Below are 23,573 nucleotides of genomic sequence, written 5' to 3' on the forward strand. Positions count from 1 at the left end.
CTTGAGCATGAATTTTACTTGGTATTGAAAGAGCTAGTCTCATCCTTCTTTACTCTTAAGATTGAGGGTCTTATTTGTCTACTGCTTTCTTCCTCAAAGATCTCCTCAATGGCCCTTGTGGGTTTGTGTTGGAGTTTAGCAGAGCACATAGGATGATGTCTCATTTGTGTGGCCTCAATTTCTGCAGCTAAGTTTCATCTTCTTGAATTCCTCTAAAGGCGTTTGTTAGGAATAATCTCGCATAGCTCTCTTTTGTCTCCCTCATGAGCCACATTTGTTCCCTTGGCTAAAGCATTTCAATTACTAAGCTTGCATTTTAGTGCCTTGATATCGCAACTCCTTAATGTGATACTACTCGAAACATAGTGAAAAGATTGTTTGCCTCCTTGCCTACTTGATGTAGCTAGCCTTAATGTTGCCCTTGATCGCTAGGCATTGTGAACAACTCTTGAAGTTGCACCTTTCAAGAAGAAACTTATGGCTTCTTGCATGGAGCCCACCTATGTATCTTGTATGTTGTCATGCCTTTTAAAATCATAGTGGTTAATTAACACTATGACTTAGGTTTATCCGCCCTTGCCTGCACACGGACTAATGCTACTATGAATTTTTCAATATTGTGGTGCTCTATTGACATAATGATTGGAAGTAAAGCTGTGATGTGCGTATGTGGTAGAAAGTTGTCTTTTGTGTTGTGTTGAATGTTACTATTGTGCAGTTCTGAGATATTGGGCAAGAGATTTGATAGTATTCTCTGCACGTTCTCTAATTTCTACCTTCACTTGTGGATTTTTGTGAATGGACTCGTTGCTTATGCTATTCGTGAGCGTAGAACAAATGCTTTAACTCTCGTCGCCTATATGTGTGGATAGAACTATAGCATTAGTTGTTTGTTTTGGGCATAGAACTGAAGCTTGATTTATTTGCCGTTAATTTGCTTGCAGATCTTAGCGTGTCAAATGTGACTATTTTCTATGTCTTGGCAGTAAAGCATTGGATAATGTTTGTATGAGTATTATAGAATTTGTTTGCTTTTTTGACGATTTACCAAACAGACTTACAAAAGGATTCAATGTTAATGTGTGCTAACCTGCTTGGTTGCTTGCATTCATGTAAGATTCATCTCCTTGAACCTATGTTTCCTACTAGCTATTCCTTGCATATGTGAGACTATTTGGTACATGTTCACCATGTGAACTATGGTTTCAATGATCCAAGCTAGAAATATGAGTAACTATCATATGAGATGATATATTATCTATCTAATTATGTGAGGGGTGTTGAGAGTTGTGGTGCCATGTGCACACAAACAGAGTCAACATTATGAGTCTAGGGCATGTTGCCATATGGCATGAAGATGTTATCCCACGTGTGAATAAGAAAATGCAAGTATGTATCCAAACTTGTAAAAGGTAGGTTCATTTCAAGAAATATCATCAGGCAAGCTCTCAAGTCTCTTTATGAGTAAAGTGTCAATCTTGTAATCCAATTGAACTTGAATCTATGTTTCTGTAGTTTAACTCTTCATCATGTGTGCATTTAGGTTGCATCCACCTTAGATTAGTTGTATGCACAAATTAGGTGCTTGGTAGTCCTCTTGTTAGTAGGAGTGCAATCCATGCTTTCTCATGGTATCAAAGCTTAGTTCTAGCTCTCCTAGACTAGTTTTAGAGGGATCTATCTAGTGTTCTACTTGCAATTTCGAGATAAATGAGAGAGAGTTCCTTCTTGAAGGTTCAATCTTCTAAGGTTTTATTTCTTTGCGAGAGTGATTCTTGTTCACTTCTGTTTGCTCATTTCTATCATTCTTTCATGGGCATTCTTCTCTTATGTTCTACTCAAAGAGAGGAAAGAGATAGGGAGAGACTAAGCAAAGAAATCCAACTTCTGTGAGAGAGAGTGCTAAAACTTTGATAGATAGATCGATAAAGGGAGGGGGTAAGTAGAGAGACTTTTTATTCATGTGAGAAAAGTGCTTCTATAGCCTATAATTTGTGACCTATGACTTGAAGCAAAGAGTGGACAACAAACACAAAAATTAGACACAACTCAAGCACAAGTAGCACCAAGCACAACTACCAAGCAGCTATTAACCATGATAGTAATACAACAATATACAAGCTTTCAAACTACAAGTTGCCTAATGCCAACTCAAGCTATAATGACTTATGGGTGTAACAGTCAAGAAAAGAAAGAAGTCTATGATATCGACGGCTCACATTGTAAGGCAGGACATAGACTCCATCAAATCCCATTTCTGCACACTCCGCTCATGTCACATGTATCCAACGCTCCTAGCAGGAGCTTCTACTATAGCAACTTATAGCCAGGTTGGTAACTCTACATGTGGATTTCTACAACAAAAAACTCGACCAAGGACTCAACAGCAACCAAAGGCACAATGATAGTTCCATTCAACACAAAGCATTAAGCAAAGCAATTGCTGAGGACTAAAGCAACAAAGCATTTAATAATTCTCAAAGGCGATAGACAACCAGCCAACAAACGTGATAGCAACGTGCAAATTCCAACAACAAAGAGTTGGATGTTTGTATGAGGCATAATGGCCTCCTTTTATAGGCCCAAGGACCTTCCCAAAAATCGACCAGTTTGGCCGACTTTTAGGGTCTGTTTGGGTCGACCTTGGTCTGTAGGAATATATGCTATAGACAGCCCCTTTTAGGGCTCTATTTTCCAGGGCCTTTGGCCCATACTCCAAGGGCTTTAGCCCTCCTTCCAAGGGAGGGTCCTAGCCCCTTCTGTCTGCCTATATAAGGCTTGGTTGGCTGGCTCCAACCAGCCCAACCAAGATGGCCGACCGTGCTACTGGTACACCCGCCTCTACTATGCTACTTTCTGGCACCCCACATGTGTGCGCCGGAGAGAAGTGTGGGCCTTTTATAGGCACTGCCTAGGCCTTTTGGTCTGGCTGACCAGCAGGGTCGATCCCCTGACTGGTGACCGACCAGAATAATCTGGAAAACTGACCAAGGTCGGCCCTGGTCGGTGGCCCTGGTTGGGCCGACTGGCCCTACCACAGCCCCTATAAAAGGGTGCCGTGTGCAGCCAGTCCATGCTTCTAGGGAGGCAAAGGGCCCCCCCCAAATCTCTGCTGTTTGCAGACAGCAGCCAGCCCATGTGCTGGTTGCCAACTCTGTTTGCCTAGGTCTCTCTTTCCCATCCCTCCTTACTCTCACTGCCCCTTGTCCCCACAAAACGGGGGCTCACAGGTGGGTACAGTGAGTCTCTAACACCCCCCCTCAATGTCACAACTGTGGGCCAATCCCCATGTGTTTGCTGCGCCGCATGTCATCTCAGTCCGCCCTCTTTTGCGCCTCAGTTAGGGGCTTGTTGCTTAGATGAGGAACTTGTATCTCTGGATTCTCGAGTCGCTGTTCTTGCAGGCCAAGACGTATACAATCACGCCTCGGACTCGAGGGATGATAGATGTTGCTGACAAGAGGGCGATGCCATGGGAGCGAATCCTTAAGGAGCGGATTCATGCAGAGGCTTTACGGATGGCAACTCATGTTGATAAGAAGCAGGCAGTCAATTCCAAGATTGGGCAAGTTCTGGAGATTTTATTTCCTATCCATTTGGAGTCGATAGCACCTCAAAGATCGACGGCCTTGGTGCTCACTCTTGCACTTGAGGGACGTGCACAGGATGAAGCGGAGGGATCTTCTAGTGCAGTGACTCTAAAACAACAACGAAAGAGCCCCATCCCTTAACTTTCCTTTTGGGCACATGCCCTAGGTCTCCCTCCCCCATGCTCTCCTCATATGGGGGCTTACAAAAGGGGAGGTGACAATTCCAACATCCACAAGATGAGGTTGATGAAGCAATGCATGCCAATGTGCTTCAAAGATGCTCACACAGTAGTTGTCATGTGAATGGACTTCTACAACACACAACATCAAACAATAGACTCGCAACCATGTCCTAGCACACCATCGTCACCTTCATAGATTTCTTGCATAGCACCTCAACCTAAGCCTACGGCTAGGTGAGGAGAGGATAGGGTTAATTTACCTTGATTCAGATTATGCCATGTGGTAACCCTTACCAATGTGCCACATCAACAAGTCAACGTGTTTGACATATCATAGTCCACGTCAGCATCCTCAGTAGCCATCTGTTATTTACCACATAAGATATAACACCTCAGTAAGCCATGTAAGTATGGTGACACAGGCACATTTTTGTATTCAGCAAGTGAACACATAGGACACATCATCAATTGCCGTGTCCTGGCACACCATCGTCACCTTCATAGATTTCTTACATAGCACCTCAACCTAAGCCTACGGCTAGGTGAGGAGAGGATAGGGTTAATTTACCTTGGTTCAAATAATGCCATGTGGTAACCCTTACCGGTGTGCCATATCAACAAGACAACGTGTTTGCCATGTCATAGTCCACGTCAGCATCCTCAGTAGCCATCTGTTATTTACCACATAAGCTATAACACCTTAGTAAGCCATGTAAGTATGATGACACACAGGCACATTTTTGTATTCAAGAAGTGAACACATAGGACACATCATCAATTGGACCCCTCTCCTTGATTAAAACTTCTACAAGCCATAGCTTTCAATCCAAAAAGAATTTGTACACACTCCAAAAAGAAAAATCGATCAATTTTTTTAGCTCTATGCATTTGTTAAGTCAAAATTTTTGTATACTATTAGACACTGCCAATATTAAAAGGTTTCGATTGGTAAGAGCCTTATAAAATCTTTGCTACAAATGGAAAAGTAAAGCATGAATGCACAAATCCCTCTTGTAAGCATGCCAAAAGAACAAGTGCATGAGATGACCATAGCACATAACATGGCATCCACGCAGAATGCATTAAAAAAACCTAGAGAATAAAGCATCATGCATCAAGCTACATCAAGTAAAGAGGAGAACACCATCGATAGAATGTATTAAAAAGTAAATCTTATCACCTTTAGCCTATGTTTTGCTAAGGTCACCAAATGAGTAGACTTTGTTTTTTCATTATCAAACCTGACCACCTGAGAGTAGCTATACAAGCACCCACGGGAGGTATTCACCATGTTGTAATACCACACTTGACTATTTTAGGTAGACTTTTCTTAAACTCACATCAAACCACCTTGTCACAGCCAATGGCACCAAGGGGAGGTGTTGAGAATCGTGGTGGGTAAAGATATGAAGCAAGGACATGGTACCACCACACCGCATGGAGATGTTATCCCACATGTGAGCACACAAATGCAACTATGTATCCAATCCTATAAAAGGGAGCTTCATATTATCAAGCAAGCTCTCAAGTCACTTGATGAGTACGTTTCAATCTTGTAACCTAATTGAACTTGAGTCTATGCTTTTGTATCTTAGGTCTTCATGTGTACACTTACGTTGCATCCACCTTAGATCAGTTGTAGGCATACCTTAGGTGCTCAGTAGTCGTCTCATTAGTAGGAGAGCTCAATCCGTGCTTTCTCAAAGGAAATTTATAATTACTAAAAAATTACATGAGAATAGAGACATTATATGGAGTACATTGGTTGGGTTAAGATAGGATTTCTACCTTACAATCTTTTGCTCTCAAATGTGCTCTCTAGATTCTAAATTCCCCCATGCTATGTCTATTCTCTCATGAAGGCTTTACACAACATTGAGCCAAAGATATCCTTCTCCTTTGAGTGCCATGTGGCACTCAAGTGAAGTCCTTGCCCAAGAAGCTTTATTTAAAGCTTTGAGCTTGTTGATTCAAATTTTGAATTTTTTCCCACAATAATCAAAAGAAAAAGAAGAAGAAAGGTATATGATTAAAGAGTCTAAAAAAAGCAAACTTTGATAGAGAGCTTCAAGCTCTATACCTAGATGAATCCACCATCCTATCATAACCCATAAACTCCATCACGCTTATATACCTAGATGAATCCAGGAACATTACCAAACTCATCCTCTAAAAACACAACATAGTGCAGTTTCAATCTCATGACAGTCACTCACTACACAACATTGAGCCAAAGATATCCTTCTCCTTTGAGTGCCATGTGGCACTCGAGGGAAGTCCTTGCCCAAGAAGCTTTATTTAAAGCTTTGAGCTTGTTGATTCAAATTTTGAATTTTTTGCCACAATAATCAAAAGAAAAAGAAGAAGAAAGGTATATGATTGAAGAGTTTAAAAAAAGCAAACTTTGATAGACAGCTTCAAGCTATATACCTAGATGAATCCACCATCCTATCATAACCCATAAACTCCATCACGCTTATATACCTAGATGAATCCAGGAACATTCCCAAACTCATCCTCTAAAAACATAAAATAGTGTAGTTTCAATCTCATGATAGTCACTCACAAGGTTGAAAACCATAAACTCCATCACACATAGTAGGGACTAGCTACTATGACATCCCCACTGACGTCATTAGCACCCAACAGTGGGTGTAGACCATAGTATAAAAACATGCTCTCACAAATACAAATCCACACACCCACACATACTTGAGCATCCATTTATACAAAGTCTTCGTATTGAGTTTCTGTTAGCACTTCGGAGATGAAGGGCAGACTCAGCTATGATGAAAGGCTAGCACTAAAGGAGAAGGCTAATCAAAAAGTAGTCCAAAATCTCTTCATTCACACAACTGCTTGTGAAGTCTAAATGATTTCATTTTAGTCTCTCCCAAACAAGCATCTAAATCTAACTAATAGGGCAACGCACCATGCTTCACTACTTCAATGTTCACACACTTGTTTAAAGGAAACATCTTCAAACTTCAATGATATTCAAGTGGGATTCAACTTTCAATGCTAAACATAGGGAAGGTTTAAGGGTCCATAATGTGCTGATTGAAGAGCAATGGAAAAAAGGATGTGAAACTCAGGCTTTCTCTAAGCACGTGATCTCCTCGTCTCACTGGTGCGGGTTGCGGAAGCTTAATCATGATTGTCCGATGATAGATCTTCAGTGACGATTAAAAGGCAATCACAAAATCACCGGTTACATAAAGGTTGCAATTGATCGGATAAATATTATATTGGCACATGCTAACATGATGACAACCACCACCGACATGCATCACAAGGTACATTGCATCATTGCAGTCAAGGCACATACAGTCATGCTCGTGCCACCACGTGCGACATACATTGGACAATGGACAATGCAAGAGATTAGATATTGCCACATGTCCCACTTTGCCAAATGCCAAACAACGCCAACCACCACATCAACAAACCAAAAAACTACACGTGTGATCTATCGCTTGTGCACCTTGCCACACGGTTCTGCCCACTCTTGACACCGTGGATGGTCAAGAATCCACACTGGGTGACCATCACCAATTTCCTCCCCACCACCCATTCCTTTATCGGCTTCATCATTTTTTCTTTCATAGCCAAAAGTTGCAAGCTTTTGCAAGAAGCTCAACATGCTAAAAATCGCAACCACGACTCACTGATTTCTTGCTCCTTTACTTCATTACTCTTCCTGATTTTCTGCATCCCTCTCCCTTCCTTCATCCTTCCCCTTTCACCTCCAAGCTTGCACGGGTCGCCCTTCAATATTCTCATAGCTACCTTCTTGGTATTGATCTATAGGTCTTAGTCACAATGCAACACGCTCCTTCGCGGCCCTAGTTGGTGTGTTCATTAGAGCTCTATTGCCATCCTTACAATTTAAGGCATCGTAACCTTGATTTTGGTACGTTTCTTTTTCTCCTTTTATTTTTAGCATTTGCATTCGACAGTGACTCTATTGTTTGGAACTGCAAGCTCTACTTATCACTTTGGATTCTATAGCTTTAACATGAATGAGGTTGCAAGCCTCTTAATCCCTTCAAGGATTGACTTTATCATCTATTTCTTGCAACCTTACTTGAACATGGGAACTATCTCAAGGTCTGCCACTTACGCTCTCTCATTGCTTGGTTCTTCTCCTACAAAAAATTACAGCCGAGGGAGGAGAGCTTCTTCCAACATGTGGGATAGGTTTTTGATACATGTTCTACTAGAACAACATGAGTTACTTGCACTTGTAGGACCAACTGAATCATCCATTTTGTTAAATAAGGCCTTCCATGAATCTGTGACCAGTGTCTTTTGCTAGATTGCTAATACAAAGCAACAATATGTCAGTGTACATATATATTGTTGCAAAAGGAGAATGCAATATGGAAGCAAATCTTACAAAGGATTTTGGTAGCATTGTCAAAAGCTTATTATGCAAAGTGGATGCCCTTCCATAGGCTATGTGTTGGGCCTCTTTGTCAAAATAGGGGAGCAGAAAAGGTAGACCTAGTTTTGTTGGTGCAAAGCCATACATTCCATGGAGGAATCAATGTGTGGCAACAAGTAACTCACACAAAAAGAGGAATGAAGGTCTTGTTGAGTTGAATCAAAGTTCAAAATGCACTAAAGTTGCTATAGAAAGAGCACCCTACCCAATTGCAAAATTGTCCATCGGTTTTCGACCCTCAAACCCGTGACCATAGGGCAAAAAGTTGCCCCTCACAACCATCATGAGATTTATGTTCATTCCTCACCGAAAATGATGAGTCAAGGAAGAGTGGAAAGATTTTCTATAAGAATGAGAATGATAAACAGGGAGCTACAATCAAAATATGTTGTGCATGTTTCCATTGTTTGACGAACGATCATATACGCCCAAACTGCCTCCTACTTACAACTTTAAGGCAAAAAGTGGGCTAAGATAAGGATGGAGGCACAAAGCTAAAAAAGAATTCCCCTTTGAGCATTAGTCAATCTTTGCCTTAGTTGTAATCAACAAATCAGATTTTGCATTAAGAATGAGCTGTCTGACATTCGAGCTAAAACGAACACCACATAGCCAAGCCAAACTTTCAAGTAAGACTACAAACCATAGGTTTTGTCCAAATCCTGCGATGCTTCATTGCAATGAAAAACCCTTGTTTTGGGGCTTTGCTGAGGATATAATCGTATCTTGCTCCTAAGAATGAACAAATCAATGCCATAGCAACCAAATTACCAATAAATTAAAGCAAACTCAAGAATCTTTCCAAGTGTAGCTTTCACGTCCTGCAAATGATGGTGATTGATTGCATCATGTTTGTTGAATGATTAAGGGTTGTTTTATGGCATGATAATAAAGTAGATTGGTGCAAGTCTTGGTTTAAGGGCAAATTGTTGCCATTTTGCCCGGACGAAGTGGAACGTATGGAGAAGAGGCTTCTCATGAGCAATCCCAAATTTGACATGCTAATGGAATAGCCCCCACCCAAAACATCATACTGCCAAATAGGTTCATGACCGTGACCGTAGTCTTAAAGATAGCTCATTATATCGAGTTGCATGTTATGATGCTTAAAGGAGAGGAGGGGCGCCACACGCCAAGGTCATTGCATCATAATTTTAGGCCCTACCAGCCATACTTATTGATTCATAAGCCAAGGTCCTCGGTTATTAATAGGCTACCAAATAGTGTGACTCGTAGATGGATGAATGCTCCAGGATGAAATTGATTCGCTTCCATTTAATGACAAGCAGATTACACCACTTTGTTGGACGTCTCCATGGTCTAGCTTGTGCTCAATGAAGATGAAAGATGAAGATTTCGTGGTATGAGTGCACATCTAACTAATTTGCTACACAAATATGCTCAAGCGTATCTTCAAAATCAAGAGATTTGCACTAACTCCCTTGTAGTCTTTGTGTAGTTCTTATCAAAGGGATTATTAAGGAAAAATATCTAATACCAGCATATAGGTTAGGTTGTTCGAAGGTAGCAGGTTGTAACCTCTCACTCATCTTTTGGAATTTGGAATGGAGACCCAAAAACTATAACAGATCCACAAATGGGCAAGCATAATGATTGATTCTCCAAAGTTTTTATGTAAAAGCAGCTCATTTGTTGCTGATTGATTATCTGCTTTGAAAAGATCATGTAACATTCATGTTGTTCTTGAAATCCAAAAGCACAATAAAGTATGGAATTGGATGCACACACTTGATTGAGGTTCTTTGGATGGCTTTTACTCTATCATGTGTTGCTTGATTGTGCATCTACATTTAGCAACCTCTATGGGCTGCTTTAGTAATAATAATCGTCCATAGCCGAGGGCTATACAGTAGAAAAAGCACTCAATAGTAGCATTGGTATAAAATTTGATTTTTTTAAGCATAACACCAATCGGCTCCATTTCCTCTGTGCTTGCCATTAAGGCAAGACCACAAATTCCCAGAGAAGAAAGAACCTGCAAAATTTGCCCCACAGGGGGAGGTAAAAATTGAATAGCATGTACTCCTGAGATGTAGAGCCTACGCACACATCAAAAAAGGCTATGGGAACATTGCAGATGTAAAAAATGTGCTGGATCAACCAACCAAAAAGCTAGGAAGCTACTTGAAAGAGATTCTCGAACATCACAACAAGGTACTGGGCCTAGCACACAAGCTAGCCCAACAGGTACTCAATACATGACAAGTTTGTAATATTTTCTCTCATTGGTTGTTAAGGGATCACTATTAGTTGATAGTGATTGCTAGTCTCATTGATCCTAAAGGGTCTCCCATAGACTTTAATACAATCATATTATCATCTCTCTCTCTCTCTCTCTCTCTCTCTCTCTCTCAGGTTTTCCGTTTTTCAGTTTTTTAGCTTAGCAGTATTAGCACTCAGCAAGGGCCTTAGCATGCCCTTTGCTCTAGCCCACTGGGGCTTATATGAGATCATCCTTCTCTCTCTCTCTCTCTCTCTCTCTCTCTCTCTCTCTCTCACTCTCAGAGTAGATGGCAAGACCCAAGATCCCCGGAGAGGAAAGAACCTGCAATATCTACCCCACAGGGAAAGTAGAAAATGTAGTCCTCAGATGTAGACCCCATGCACACATCAGAGAAGGCCACAAGGACACCAAAGATCTAAAAATCTGCTAGAGCAACCAACCAAAAATCTAAGAAGCTACTTGAAAGAGACTTTGGAACATCGCAACAAGGTACTGGGTCTAGCATACAAGCTGGCCCAACAAGTACTCATTGCTTGACAAGTTTATAATATTTTCTCTCACTGGATGTAAAGGGGTCACTATTAGTTGATAGTGATCGCCAATCCCATAGATCCTAAAGGGTTTCACGTGGACTTTAATACAATCATATCATATCATATCATCTGTGTGTGTTTCCCAAACCATGTGCATCATCATTCTACTTCAAGGGAGAATTCTAATGTTAGTTGAGACACATTTTTCCCATTCTTCTTCTTTTTGAAAGACAAGCCGCCTTCGAACATGTTGGCACTTACTGAATTCGCAAATCAAAGGACTCTAAAGTGCTCCCGAAAAACTTTCTCGCGAACCCAAGCAATCTTACTGTCGAGACTGCTGCCAGCATCATCGGTTTGGAAGTCCTCATCGAAAGAACAAGCGAGGCGTCGGGGTCTGTTTCAAGCGGGGGCCGTGTATTTCCTTTTCCTGCCCATCTACAAGGGCTTCTGGGTCATCATCATCCATCTTGGCATGGTTGCTATCGACGAGGGCAACCAAAACTTCTTGGTTGCTATCGACATCTTTGATCTACAAGTCTTTATAACTGGACAGTCGAACATGAAAGTCAAAGATTGCACACACTAGTTCAAAGCAACCTTTGATCAAAGGGCTAAACAAGCATTTGAACCTTGTGGTATACTTGAGCTTGTGTGGCTACATGCTGAGCACCACGAGAGAAAGTTTGATTCACCAAGTATTAGACGTCGAAGAAATCCAACGCAACATCAAAATTTACAACCTCTGAATCTCCATTTGTATTTTTGCAATTCAAATAAATCTCCATTTGTATTTTTGCAATTCATTTATTTGTAATGGCATCTTCACGAAGGGATGGATGGGGATAATAATGAAGACCGTTTGAGTACTCTTAGTGAAGAATCTCTCTAGAGAATTATCTAAAGGGGTCATGGTGGATCTAGAAAAGTTAAAATAGTCAAAAGAGTGGCCAACTCCTAAGAACATTCATGAGATTTTAGGGATGTGTGGCTACTATAGGCAATTTATTCAATATTTTGCTCAAATTGTTTCTCCATTTACTAATCTTTTGGAGGAGCAATCTATTTATTCATGGGGAGGGACACATCAAATAGTTTGTCCTTCTTGATATAGATAAGGACTTTCTTGTACTTTGTAATGATTGTGAGTAGTGAGTCTACTTTGTGCTGATGCGAGTAGTGAGTCTATTGGGACAAATCCTAATGCAAGAAGCCTTTGAGAGCCAAAAGCTTCAAAATGTTGAAGGCTTAAACGTCTCAGTTGCAAGAAGTCATCTCTTGGCATGGGCGGGCTTATGTCGACGTCTTGCTCTCTTCGCCTCCATCTGTTCCTGCCCTTGTGCCCTTACCGAAACATGCTAAGTGCTCACCCTCATTCATGGATTGTAGGAGCTCCAAGGTCATATGTTGCATGTGCTAGGGATCGAGCTATTGAGGAACCCGTTGTCCTTGTTGTACCAATCGACACTACACTCATCCATAGGCACCTCCATCTCAATATAGGTCATGTCCATGGCGCCACACACGTTGGAAAGGTCACACTGGCAAAAGAAACCCCGCTTCACTTAGGCAAGTTCAGTCAAGGTTCTTGGCCAATGCAAGTATTGCTCGAAGGATCAACAGGGTTTTGACAAACTTATTGAAAATCTTCAAAACTGTGGACTTTCCTACCCCAAAGTGCTCACTTATGTCTATGACTCTACTACCACTAGCAAGCCACAAGACAGCAATGGCAACTTGCTTCTCGATGGTTAGGAGGCGTTCACTAAAGGTGGCAAGAGATGGGGGAATGGGGCCTTGTTGGAGTTGGGTGCCCAACAAGGCACATAGGTCTGTGAAAAGGGTAACGGGAAGATAGAAGACCTTGTGGAACCTAACATCATCTACATGTGTAGCCATGACGTAATGATTCCACCAATCCAATGATCGGGGCTTGACATAAAATTTAGAGATGGTCTAGATTACTCCAGCTTGGGTGGCAAGGTCCAAGAGGGTGGTCTTCAGTTGGGAGTGGATGAAAGCAAAGAAGGAAGGGTGTGTGAAAGTTGGAGTTCGAAAGAGCAGCTTGCATGGGTAAGAATGAAAATCGTGCAAGGAGTGAGCTCCTAGACCCACATGGGGAGAGGGAATCTCTACGGGAAGCGCAGCGGTGGTGCAAATGGGCATACAAGGGTTACTAAGGTGATGGAAAAGGCGTTCACAACTTGGGTGGAAGGCCTGGTACCTTGGGTGAGTGGGACTGGAAGATGGGAGTGAAGAGAGTGAGGGAGGAGTAGCAAGGCATGGAAGGAGGGAGTGGAGGCGGAGGAAGAGAGTGAGGGAGTGGAAGGGGAGGAGGAGAGAGTGGAAGGAGAGATTGGAGTAGAGTGGCAAGGAAGGAGGGGGCAAGGGAGTGGAAATGGTTGAAGGTGGAGCAAGGAGGCAGAGTGCTGAAGGAAGCAGGAGTGAAGAAGGAGGCAGAGTGGAGTGGAGGTGATGAAGGGCAGTTGAAAAATGGAGGAATGAAGTGGCGAGAAATACAAATTTGTCGTGGGGGGGGCTAAAAAATGGAGGGAGGATTGCTGTCCAAATTGTACAGCCAGTCATAGCCATCGCTGGTGCCAACCCCAACGCCTAAAATCTCGTTTGAATAGAAATCTCCACCATTGATCTCGAATCCACAGCACCGCTTCTACATAACATAAGCCACTTCAAAAGTTGTAAATCATTGTTAAGGCACTAGATCTACTAGGGAATTAGCACATCATGTTGCAATAAATGTGAAACAATGAGGAATTTAATGTTGTGAAGAAGAAAATAATTTAATTTATGTGTGTAAAAGAGAGGTATAGTATGCTTAAAGAACAGAGCGAGAGAGAGAGAGAGAGAGAGAGAGAGAGCAATGCATGTTATAAAAAAGTAAAAGGACCTCGCAAAAGGTAAGAGTCATACTCCATCAAATTATATGCACCGAATAACAACAAGTCATCTGGGCAATGGGTGCATTGACGACTTGTTATTGGCTATATGTGATTGTCCTTGGTAAGAGAGGGATTGGGAGAGGGAGGGGGGGGGGGTGTACGAGTGTCATGTGTGTGAAGGAAGGGGATGCTTGCCTTGTGGGTGCTAGGAATAAAAAGAAGGGGGGGGGGGGGGGGGTTTGTTTGAGAAAAGGGAAAAAATAAGTTTAAAAAGTGCTATAGATATTCGAAATTGCCCTCGCATATCATATGATGTAAAAAACAAGGGAGTACAAGTACTCGTGAGCACTGCCTTCAAGTTGGTTCTGTCAAAGGAAAACAATTGTCAAGATGAATAAATGATTAATTTGCAATACATGTGATGAAAGCCATGTATAGGAAAGTTCGAATGATTTGAAGACTTCTTGTGAGAGAGAGAGAGAGAGAGAGGGGAGAGAGGGGGGGGGAAGAGAGAGAGAGAGAGAGAGAGAGGGGAGAGAAGAGAGGAGAGAGGAGAGAGAGAGAGGGGCGAGAGGAGAGAGAACCAAAATAGAAGGGGCCATGGCAACAAAGTGTGTGGGACACTTTTTTAAGAAAAGTAGACCGCTAACATAGGGGTCTTTGTTGTTGTTGGTTTTGGTGCCTTCTCAGCTAGCATTCTGCCTTCTCCCTCCCAATGTCCTCCTCCATCTCCCCCCTCCAAGTTCTCGCTCTCTCCCCCGGTAAGATTATCCTCTCTGGTGAGCATGCCGTCGTCCATGGCTTCTCCGCTGTCGCTGCCTCCCTTGGACTCTACACTCGCTGCCACATCTGCCTTCCCCCTTCTCCCGGTTTGCTACTCCTTCCGCTCCCTTGGCTTTTTGCAGTTTTGTTTATCATGCATCCAACGTATTGAGTGTGTCTGACTTCAACTCTATGCCATTCCACTGTTTTCTCGTTTCGTAGGCGCGGACGAGGTCGTATCCCTTCATTTAGTGGATTTGAAGTTGCGATTACACTGGTCTCTTCAAGATCTCAAGAGTGAGGTGGAATTCATCAATGTGGACAGCTCACTTCCTGATTCTGCTTCGGCAGACATAATCGCCAAGCTGAAATGTCTGGTGGATGACAAGACGTTACCAGAAGCGAAGATTGGAATAGAAGCTGGCGTGATCGCGTTTTTATATTTGTACACTTCAATTATGGGGTAAGCCTTTTTCAGATTTCGCGTAGTTTTGCAAGGCATTTTGGCGATTTGTTCGACCCATGTGTATGGGTTAGAGGGTGGACAGGAGAGGAATCTCAACGAAAGTAGCGCAGGCCATTGAATACCCTTCTAAGGCCAGCCGAGACTTTCTGTTGTATCCCCAGGTCGCAGCCATCGACAGTGACCATCACGTCAGAACTACCCCTTGGCTCCGGATTAGGATCATCTGCATCATTTTGCGTATCACTTGCAGCAGCTATGCTTGCCATGGCTAAAAGGTTGAACATGGGCAGTTGCAAGAAAATTCAAAAGGGTGAGGGTCCTGAGTATAATGGCATGCATGATTTGCTAAAGGTGGATGAGAATGGATTAGAATTGATTAACAAGTGGGCGTTTGAAGCGGAAAAGATAATCCATGGTCGACCTTCAGGAATCGATAATACTGTCAGCACCTTTGGTACGTAAGCTCACTTTTCATGAGGCTTTGATGTTTTGCATGGTCCGGGTTGGAAGGTTTCTCTTTCATTTCGAAAGGCGAGGAATGTCTAAGCTGAAAAACCATATAAGGTATCTTATGTTTGGAAGGATAACTTCGCTTACTAAGTTAGTTGTCTTTTTTACTTTCAGCTTTGTATCATGTCTCATCTAAGCTCCCTTGTGTGTGTGTGTGTGTGTATACGTGTGTGTCTCATCATGGCCGCCGAGGACGCAAATATGGCACCACAACCTTGGTGTTGGATTTGCTTGTGTAGTGATCTTGGCTAAGCCTTCTTCTCTCCCAGCTAATGGAAAGAAGAAATCAAACTGCTGCAATTATTGCAAAATGCATCGGTTCTCATTTGACTTCACCGGACATACTTGAAGTCCAACTCTGATGTCTTTTGTTGTTTCAAGAACTTTCTTTCCATGGCTGAAAACAAGAGTGGCTCTTGACCCTCTGCACTCACAAGGGGGTTAGTATTTGTCTATGAATTTTCAGATTTCTTAGAAGCTCGGGGCATAATACATCAGTGCACATTGCCATACAATCCACAAGAGAATGGAGTTGCAAAGTAGAAGAACAATGACATGCTACAAACAAGTGCCGCGACAGCCCAGACAAGTGGCATACCAGGTAGTCGCCAACCACCACGTGGCAAGGCACTACACATGCATCGTTTGAACACACCAATTGAATGTAGGTGGGAACTGTGTAACTAGATACACAAACCAACTGTCACATATAGCTTACTGTCTCACCATTTACACAAATAGTTGTTTCAAGGAAGTCATTCAATCAGTCTATCTTTTCAACCTTAATCCATAGCTCGATAGCTTAGCATGCATATGATGACTTCTTTTGGCAGATTGACAAATGCCTCCTAGTTGTAAAGATAGACTAATTGAATGACTTCCTTGAAACAGCTATTTGTGTAAATGGTGAGACAGTAAGCTATATGTGGCAGTTGGTTTGTGTATCTAGTTACCCAGTTTCCACCTACATTCAATTGGTGTGTTCAAACGATGCACGTGTAGTTAGCATGCATATGATGACTTCTTTTGGCAAATTGACAAGTGCGGCCTACCAACTACCAATTTGCATGTCATAACACATTCTAGATATCATCTGCATGCTATTAAAAAAAGGATGGACATACACAAGTCCATAAAACTGAGTGGGCAAACGAGGATTTTTAACAAAAAAGGTGAGAAATAAGACTGCAAGCTAGGATATACAAAGACCTATATACAATTGTAGAATGTTTCCTGATGCGAACTGGTCACGACACGAAAGGATATCCAATCCTACAAATTAAATTTATTGAATAACGAATGAAAAGAGCGAGGCTTGGTTTGCATTGATGGAGGTAGTCCTATTGGAGCAACTTTGCTCCTTCTACAAGAGCAAGGAAACAAGATGATAGAAGTAGTGGTTGGGGTTACCCATGGCCACTAACCTCAATGTCATAGCAAAACCTTGGTAAGTCTTAGGGAGTCCATTTATCGATGAGCTGCTCTTTGAAGTCTTTGATCTGTGTGACAAGGAAAGATTATGGGACCATGCTTGCACGATTGCGAGCAGGCGTGATTTGTCTGAGATTATTTGGCAGTTCAGAGGTACATTCACCATGTTTCACTAAAGACATCATCTTTGGAAGGCATCCAAAAGACATTTATGTTATCATCCAAGTATTGGAGCCCTTTGTTGTCTCATATGTGAGAACTGTGGATCCATGGGATGTGGAGGAATTAGAGAAACTTGTTTGAGTCCAAATATTCATATTTGGTAAGGATAGCATAACCAAAGGTACAATACCAAAGACAACTAATTGAAACACTCATTAAAGCTACCATGTGGGGTATATGGAAAAGTAATCAATGCTTCTCATATGGAGAAAAGTGGACAGCAAAGCACAATGCAGTGTCAAGAACAAAACCATGGTGATAGCTGTAACTTACATGATTATGGAGCTTGTGATGATGATTCTGCCAGGATGGATTACCACTCACATGACCTTGGAGGTGCCACAACACCCCCAAGGCAAAAGAATATATCACATTTACTTTGGGTCGGCTCCTATCTTCACCCATGGCGTTTATCTCCTTGAGAGAAGTAAGTTGGGTTGAAGTTGGAGCACATGAGCATGTAGTTAGGAGCAAGAAATCATGCTCTGATACGATTGTTGGATGTAGGAGCAATGGAAGGAAGTTGGAATGCAAGGAGGAGATAATGAGTTGAAGGAATCGAAGTGTACTTGCAAATGGATTGTCACGAGTACGTGAATTCTATGGGGATTTGCATCTTCTAAAGTCTCCTATTCATACGAGATCGTGGAACTGTGTCAAGAGCATTTCAAAAGTCTACAAAGCAAGTGTAGACTTTTTGGGATTTCGATTTTGTCTTCTTGATGATAGCCCGTAGAGTGAAGATGTGATATAGAGTAGAGTGTTTCTCTGGAATCTAGCTTATCCCAAAGATTGTTGCCCGTGTACCTCTGTGAAGGTGCAACTATGGAGTAGGGGGGAAGCTGTGGCATACAACATGGTTGAACAAATGTGCTAGAATTGGGGCCAAGACCTTTTATCCATGTGCAAAGTGCTCCGTTTGTATCCCCTCATGGTCTTGGACTCTCCTTTTATGAGAGTCGGAGGAATCCAGATCGCATATTCCATGTTGTAATCAAGGTGGATGTGGTGGGCCTGGGCAAGGAGGACATAGCAGGTGTAAAGCAATGTGGTGTGTGTCTGCCAAATTGCCGAGTCCATGATGGGGTTGAGTGGCTTCCCCTTTGATGGAAGTCTCCATGCAAATAGTGGGGTCCCCTCCCTGAAAAGAGAGAATTACCTTGGGATTTACATCTCCTAAAGTCTCCTATTCATACGAGATCGTGGAACTATGTCAAAAGCATTTCAAAAGTCTACAAAGCAAGTGTAGGCTTTTGGGATTTCAGTTTTGCCTCCTCGATAATATCCCATAGAGTGAAGATGTAATTTAGAGAGTAGTGTTGTTCCCAAAGACTGTTGCCCTTGAACCTCTGTGAAGGTGCTGATCTCTCTCTCTCTAATATAGACATGTAAATCTTGTCCAGTGTGTGGCCAATCATGAGAGTACAGTATTTCTATTTGCCTTGTGTATCGGTACAGTGGTGTTACTCCAAGCAGGGGGGAAGCTATGGCATACAACATGGTTGAAAATATCGGGGCCAAGACCTCTTGTCCATGTGCAAAGAGCTTCATCAGTAGCCCCTCATAGTCTTGGGCTCTCCTTGTTTGGAGTCAGAGTAATGTAGCTTGCATATTCCATGTGGTAATAAAGATGGATGTCGTGGGCCCGAGCAAGGAGGTCAGGTGGTGCATGGGTTGAGACATCATAAAGCGGTGTGGCGTATGTGTTCCAAAGGAGCAAATCACCGTAAGCTTATGTGAGAGGAAAGCTTGCCTCTTATGGTGTGTAAGGCAGCATGAAATCCACTGTGCCTCATACGTCTTCAAATGCCCCAAGACTTGCTTGCGTATGAGGTGGAAAATCATTTGTCGGTGCTCAGCATCAAACCATGAGGTGGGATCTCATCCCTTGACGATTGGGTCGCTTAGCCCGCACGTTCCATGTGGTAAACAAGGTGGATGAGGTGTGCTTGGTCCAAGAGGACATATCTGGTGGTGCATGGGTTGGGACATATTAAAAGTGATGTGGCGTATGTGTGCCGAATTGCCGGGTCTGTGATGGTGGGGATGGATAGTTTCCTCTCTAATAGGAACCCCATACAAGCCGAAAGGAGCAAATCACCTCATCAAGCCTATGTGAGAGGAAAGCTCACTCTTATGGTGTGTAAGATTGTGTGGAGATCGGTTGTGCCTTAGATCATGCCGAATGTACCAAAGCTTGCTCGCGTATGCGGTAGGAATCTCATCTCTTGGCACTCAGCATCAGACATTGAGGGCGTGGTCAAAGTGTACCTGAACAAGGGTGGAGGCAGGAGGATCAGGGCCTGTGTTTGGTGAAACAACCAAGATGATGAATGCCAAGTGGGAATGGTTGGTCGGTGTTGAGAGAGAGAGAGAGAGAGAAGAAGAAGAAGAAAAGAAAGAAAGAAATATTAACGTCCTCAAAATACCTCACAGGTCTATACAACATCTGGATGAGCTAGAAGGTCGAGGAGTGCACATGGCATCTCAGCTCGAAGTTATTATAGCACACATCTAAATTTTAGTACTATGATAAAGCTGGCCTTTATTACATCAGTTTAAGACTGAGGGTCTTTGGGTTTGGATTTGAAGTCTCTAATGAATGCTTTTTCATCTTTGTAAACAGCCCATTTACCTTCCTTGCGAGCTTCCTTCACTTTAGCTAATTCTGTGGCTTTCATCTTGAGTTTGAATCGGGGTGAGCTCCTTTGACATCCATATCTTGGTACCTCTTAATTTGTTGGTTTGCTTAAGAACCTTACTTCTTGCTATCTTGTCCTTCAGAATTAATTTGGCTTGTGTCCCTTGTTGGAGGACACAAACCATATCTTCCGAGTCCCATTCAATCTGGGGGATTGCTTTTGTGACATGCTCAAGCTTTTCTTCTGTGCTCCCATCCTTGTGCTCCCATCCTGCCAGCCCTCGGGTAATCCTCCTATTCTAGTATCCGGGTATTATTTGCTCTTCTTTCCTGTTCTTGTACTTCTTCATAGACATCACATGTTGTAATGTGCAACGGTTATCTGATCGTGTAATTCACAACAAGACCTTCTTTAAACCTTTAGCGAGGAATGAGTGTTGTTTACCATAGAGAGAGAAAGGAGATGAGGGTAGAGAGAGAGAGTAGAGTCGACAACCGATTCTGTACCCACCGAGGGCCCCCTCCCCCAATCAGGGGAGAATTTGCTTTATACTTGGAGAACTGAGAAATACAAAGAACACTCTTCGAGAGAGCACGAAACGCGCTTCTGAAGAGCTCACTGTGCACACGTATAGCAGACCCAAAGACCTGAGAGGCAACGCCGATCAATACCGAGACCTTGATGCTGTCCACACTGACGATGTAGGACGCTTCTGCAAGGCAAGGAAGAGGTTTGTGCTGTCTATCGGAATGCAGGGTTACTGCGTGAGAGTGAGAGTGAAAACTAGAAATGATAGATCTTATGAGAGAATTGAGAGATGACTGAAATATAGAGCTGAGAGTGAGCTGTGCAAACTGTAAAAGAGAGCTGAGAAAGTTGAGGAAACAGTGTCCAAACCTCTCTCCGTTTGCTAGTCCAAACCTTTGACTGTTGTGCTGCGTGGTCACCTTCAGATCAGGCTGAACTGATGGCCAAGGGACTGAGGCTAGAGCAAGGCCAGATCTGAGGATCTCAGGGGCTGCACAGGAGGCTGAAATGGAGCTGTAGGAGAACTGAAGGCAGGAGCAAATTGAATGAGAAAACAGGGCAGCCAAGGGGCCCTTTTATAGGGCTGGACTGAGCCAACCCAGTCTGTAAACAGTCGACTAAGTCGCTCTGTTTTACAGACTGGTTGGCCTACAACCAGCCTATAAAAAGCCCTCCCTAGCTCATTTGTCAGGGGAGTTTTTGGACAGCCTTTGCAGGCTGCCTTCCCTGCTTACCTGTCCAGCCTTTGGGGACCCTAAAAGGACTCCTAACCTAGGCTAAGGCCTAAACTATAAGATGGAAACACTTAACCTACTGTTCCCCAGTGGGTACTAGTGAACAAGAACTGACTACTGACTTGATCTAAGGCTGAGAGACTGACCTACGTAGCTTGTGCCTGACTGTCCCTGGACAAGGGCTCACAAAGGGGTCACAGCATACGACAAAATCTCCTATTTGGGAACTATAATGCACTTGTCGATGTAGCCAGCGTGTCACCTTGCACCCGAGTGCAGGGGTGCATGTGACACATGTATTGATTTTGTTGTCCAGCTTTGCTGTAATTTCTCGTTTAACTAATTTAACCTAAGTGGTAACTAAGTCCTGGACTTTGGTTACCAGTTTTGGTTCGAGCGCTGCTTCACTTTGTATCTGTAAACTTCTTGTATGATTTCTTGTTTTCCTTTGTTTTTCATATGTGAGAGAGAGAGAGAAAGAGAGGGGGGGGGGGGGATCACATCAGAATGTGACCATAAATGATTGGATGTATATGGTCCTCCCTGTCCCGATGATTTGATATTTCATTTCCAATGCATGAAGTGCTCTTGATGTTGCGTCTCGGTAGTTATATTTTAAGCTTTGCTCCAGTAACAAGAGCTTGATTTCTGAATCCTTAGGTCATATTGTGAAGTTTAAAAAGGGTGAGCTGACACGCTTACAGGATAGTGTTCCCCTGAAAATGCTTCTCACAAACACCAAAGTTGGGAGAAACACTAAAGCTTTGGTTGCTGGGGTTCGTGAGCGGGTACTAAGGCATCCAAAGGCTATGACTGCTGTATTTGAGGCCACTGAATCCATAGTTGACGAGATAATTGATATTCTTCAATTAACTTCCACAAATGAAACATCAAGAAGTGAACAAGAAAGCCAACTGGAGGAGTTGGTGGAGATGAATCAAGGCTTGCTACAGTCTATGGGAGTTAGCCATCCTTCGATCGAGGCCATTTGCACAACAACTTCAAGATATCAGCTGCGGTCCAAACTGACAGGAGCTGGTGGTGGCGGCTGTGTTTTGACTATGATACCTGAACGTATCCTTTGAAGTTATAAAACATTTATTCTTCAAGTTGATTTGGAGGACTGTCTTGGTAGCTCTGTCTTTTTCAAAATTTTTCTTTAAGTGCCTTTTGCAAGTTTACTTCACACGGTAATTCAATGTTCTTCTCATGACACCTTGACATGAACTATCAGAGATGGCCTCGAAAATCATAGCTAAAGTAAAGAATGATTTAGAAGCTCAGGGTTATGATTGTTTTGAAGCAGCTATTGGGGTCCCTGGAGTGCAGGTGGCTTTTGTGGCATCAAATGCAACATTCTGATTGTCCTATTGTTTTAGAGATGGTTCAGCTGGTGCACCACTCTTACCCGATATATCATATTGATGCATTGATAGTATGTACTAATGAGCCGTCACTCATATTTGACAAGTGCTCTTTTTCTTGGTTGTATATCACGAAAGGGTGGTAATGAAAGCATCAACAGTAAAATGGTTCATTAAAAAAAGTACATTTTATCAAGCATTTTGTTTCAAGCAACTATGTTGAAGTCTTGAGTAATCGTTGTTCTGTGGCTTTTTTGTGGAAGGGTCTACTTGCCTTTGAGGTGATCTACATTTCTTTGATATTTTTCAAAGGAAAGAGAGTTTTGTTCTTTCTATTTAATCAGTGTCCAGACACATGATTGATATCGTATTCTGCTCCCTTCCCTTTCCCCTTTTCCCCTTCCCCCTTCCCACACTTTCTAATTCGATATGGGGTGTGATAAATTTGTTAATACCTTTGGTTCCTCCTTTTTATTTGTAGCAGCATTTACTGTAAGAGACAAAAAGTTGACAAGATAGGCACAAAGAAGTATTCATTGCCCAAGAAAAAGCTGTGCTCGTTTTGAAACTGGAGAGAGTATGTGGAAGAGGTCCATATCCAAAATTATTAAAAATCCAAAACTAAAGAAAACTTAGAATGTATGTAGCTGCTAGACCTTCTTTAAATCCATCTAGTGTGAAGCTTAGTGATTTCAAGATTTATATGAGAGTTATAACTTTTCTCTAATTCATATTATGGTAGGAAGGAATTCAGTAGGGACCATATTTATATTATGTTAGGAAGGAATTCAGTAGGGACCACATTTCCTTAAAAGTACTTAGGTTTGGAGAATTAGGAATATTTTGAAAATCCTTACCTTTCCTTCCCATATTTGATAATATAGTAGAGATGAATTTATGATCTATTATAATGGCTTCAAGTATAAGGATTTTCAATATCTCTTTCCTACTCATCCAAGGAATAAGGTATGCATTGTTACATGAGAGGTTCTCAATACTTCAAATATGAGATTGTTA

At 42.3% G+C, this 23,573-nt stretch overlaps 1 protein-coding gene across 1 annotated transcript; it reads left to right on the forward strand.

Moving 5' to 3' along the window:
• The first annotated feature begins 14,590 nt into the window (after positions 1 to 14,590).
• On the forward strand, positions 14,591 to 22,847 carry LOC147894843 (mevalonate kinase-like). Its single transcript, XM_087384981.1, has 5 exons — positions 14,591 to 14,766; positions 14,882 to 15,122; positions 15,287 to 15,579; positions 21,853 to 22,266; positions 22,427 to 22,847. The coding sequence occupies exons 1-5, from the start codon at positions 14,613 to 14,615 to the stop codon at positions 22,552 to 22,554; spliced, it is 1,230 nt and encodes a 409-aa protein (XP_087241107.1). The 5' UTR covers positions 14,591 to 14,612; the 3' UTR covers positions 22,555 to 22,847.
• Positions 22,848 to 23,573: the final 726 nt, after the last annotated feature.

Source organism: Dipteris shenzhenensis, chromosome 14 (genome assembly GCF_047967505.1).
Source record: "Dipteris shenzhenensis isolate YYH24624 ecotype China chromosome 14, Dip_SZ_1.0, whole genome shotgun sequence".
Taxonomy (NCBI): Eukaryota; Viridiplantae; Streptophyta; class Polypodiopsida; order Gleicheniales; family Dipteridaceae; genus Dipteris; species Dipteris shenzhenensis.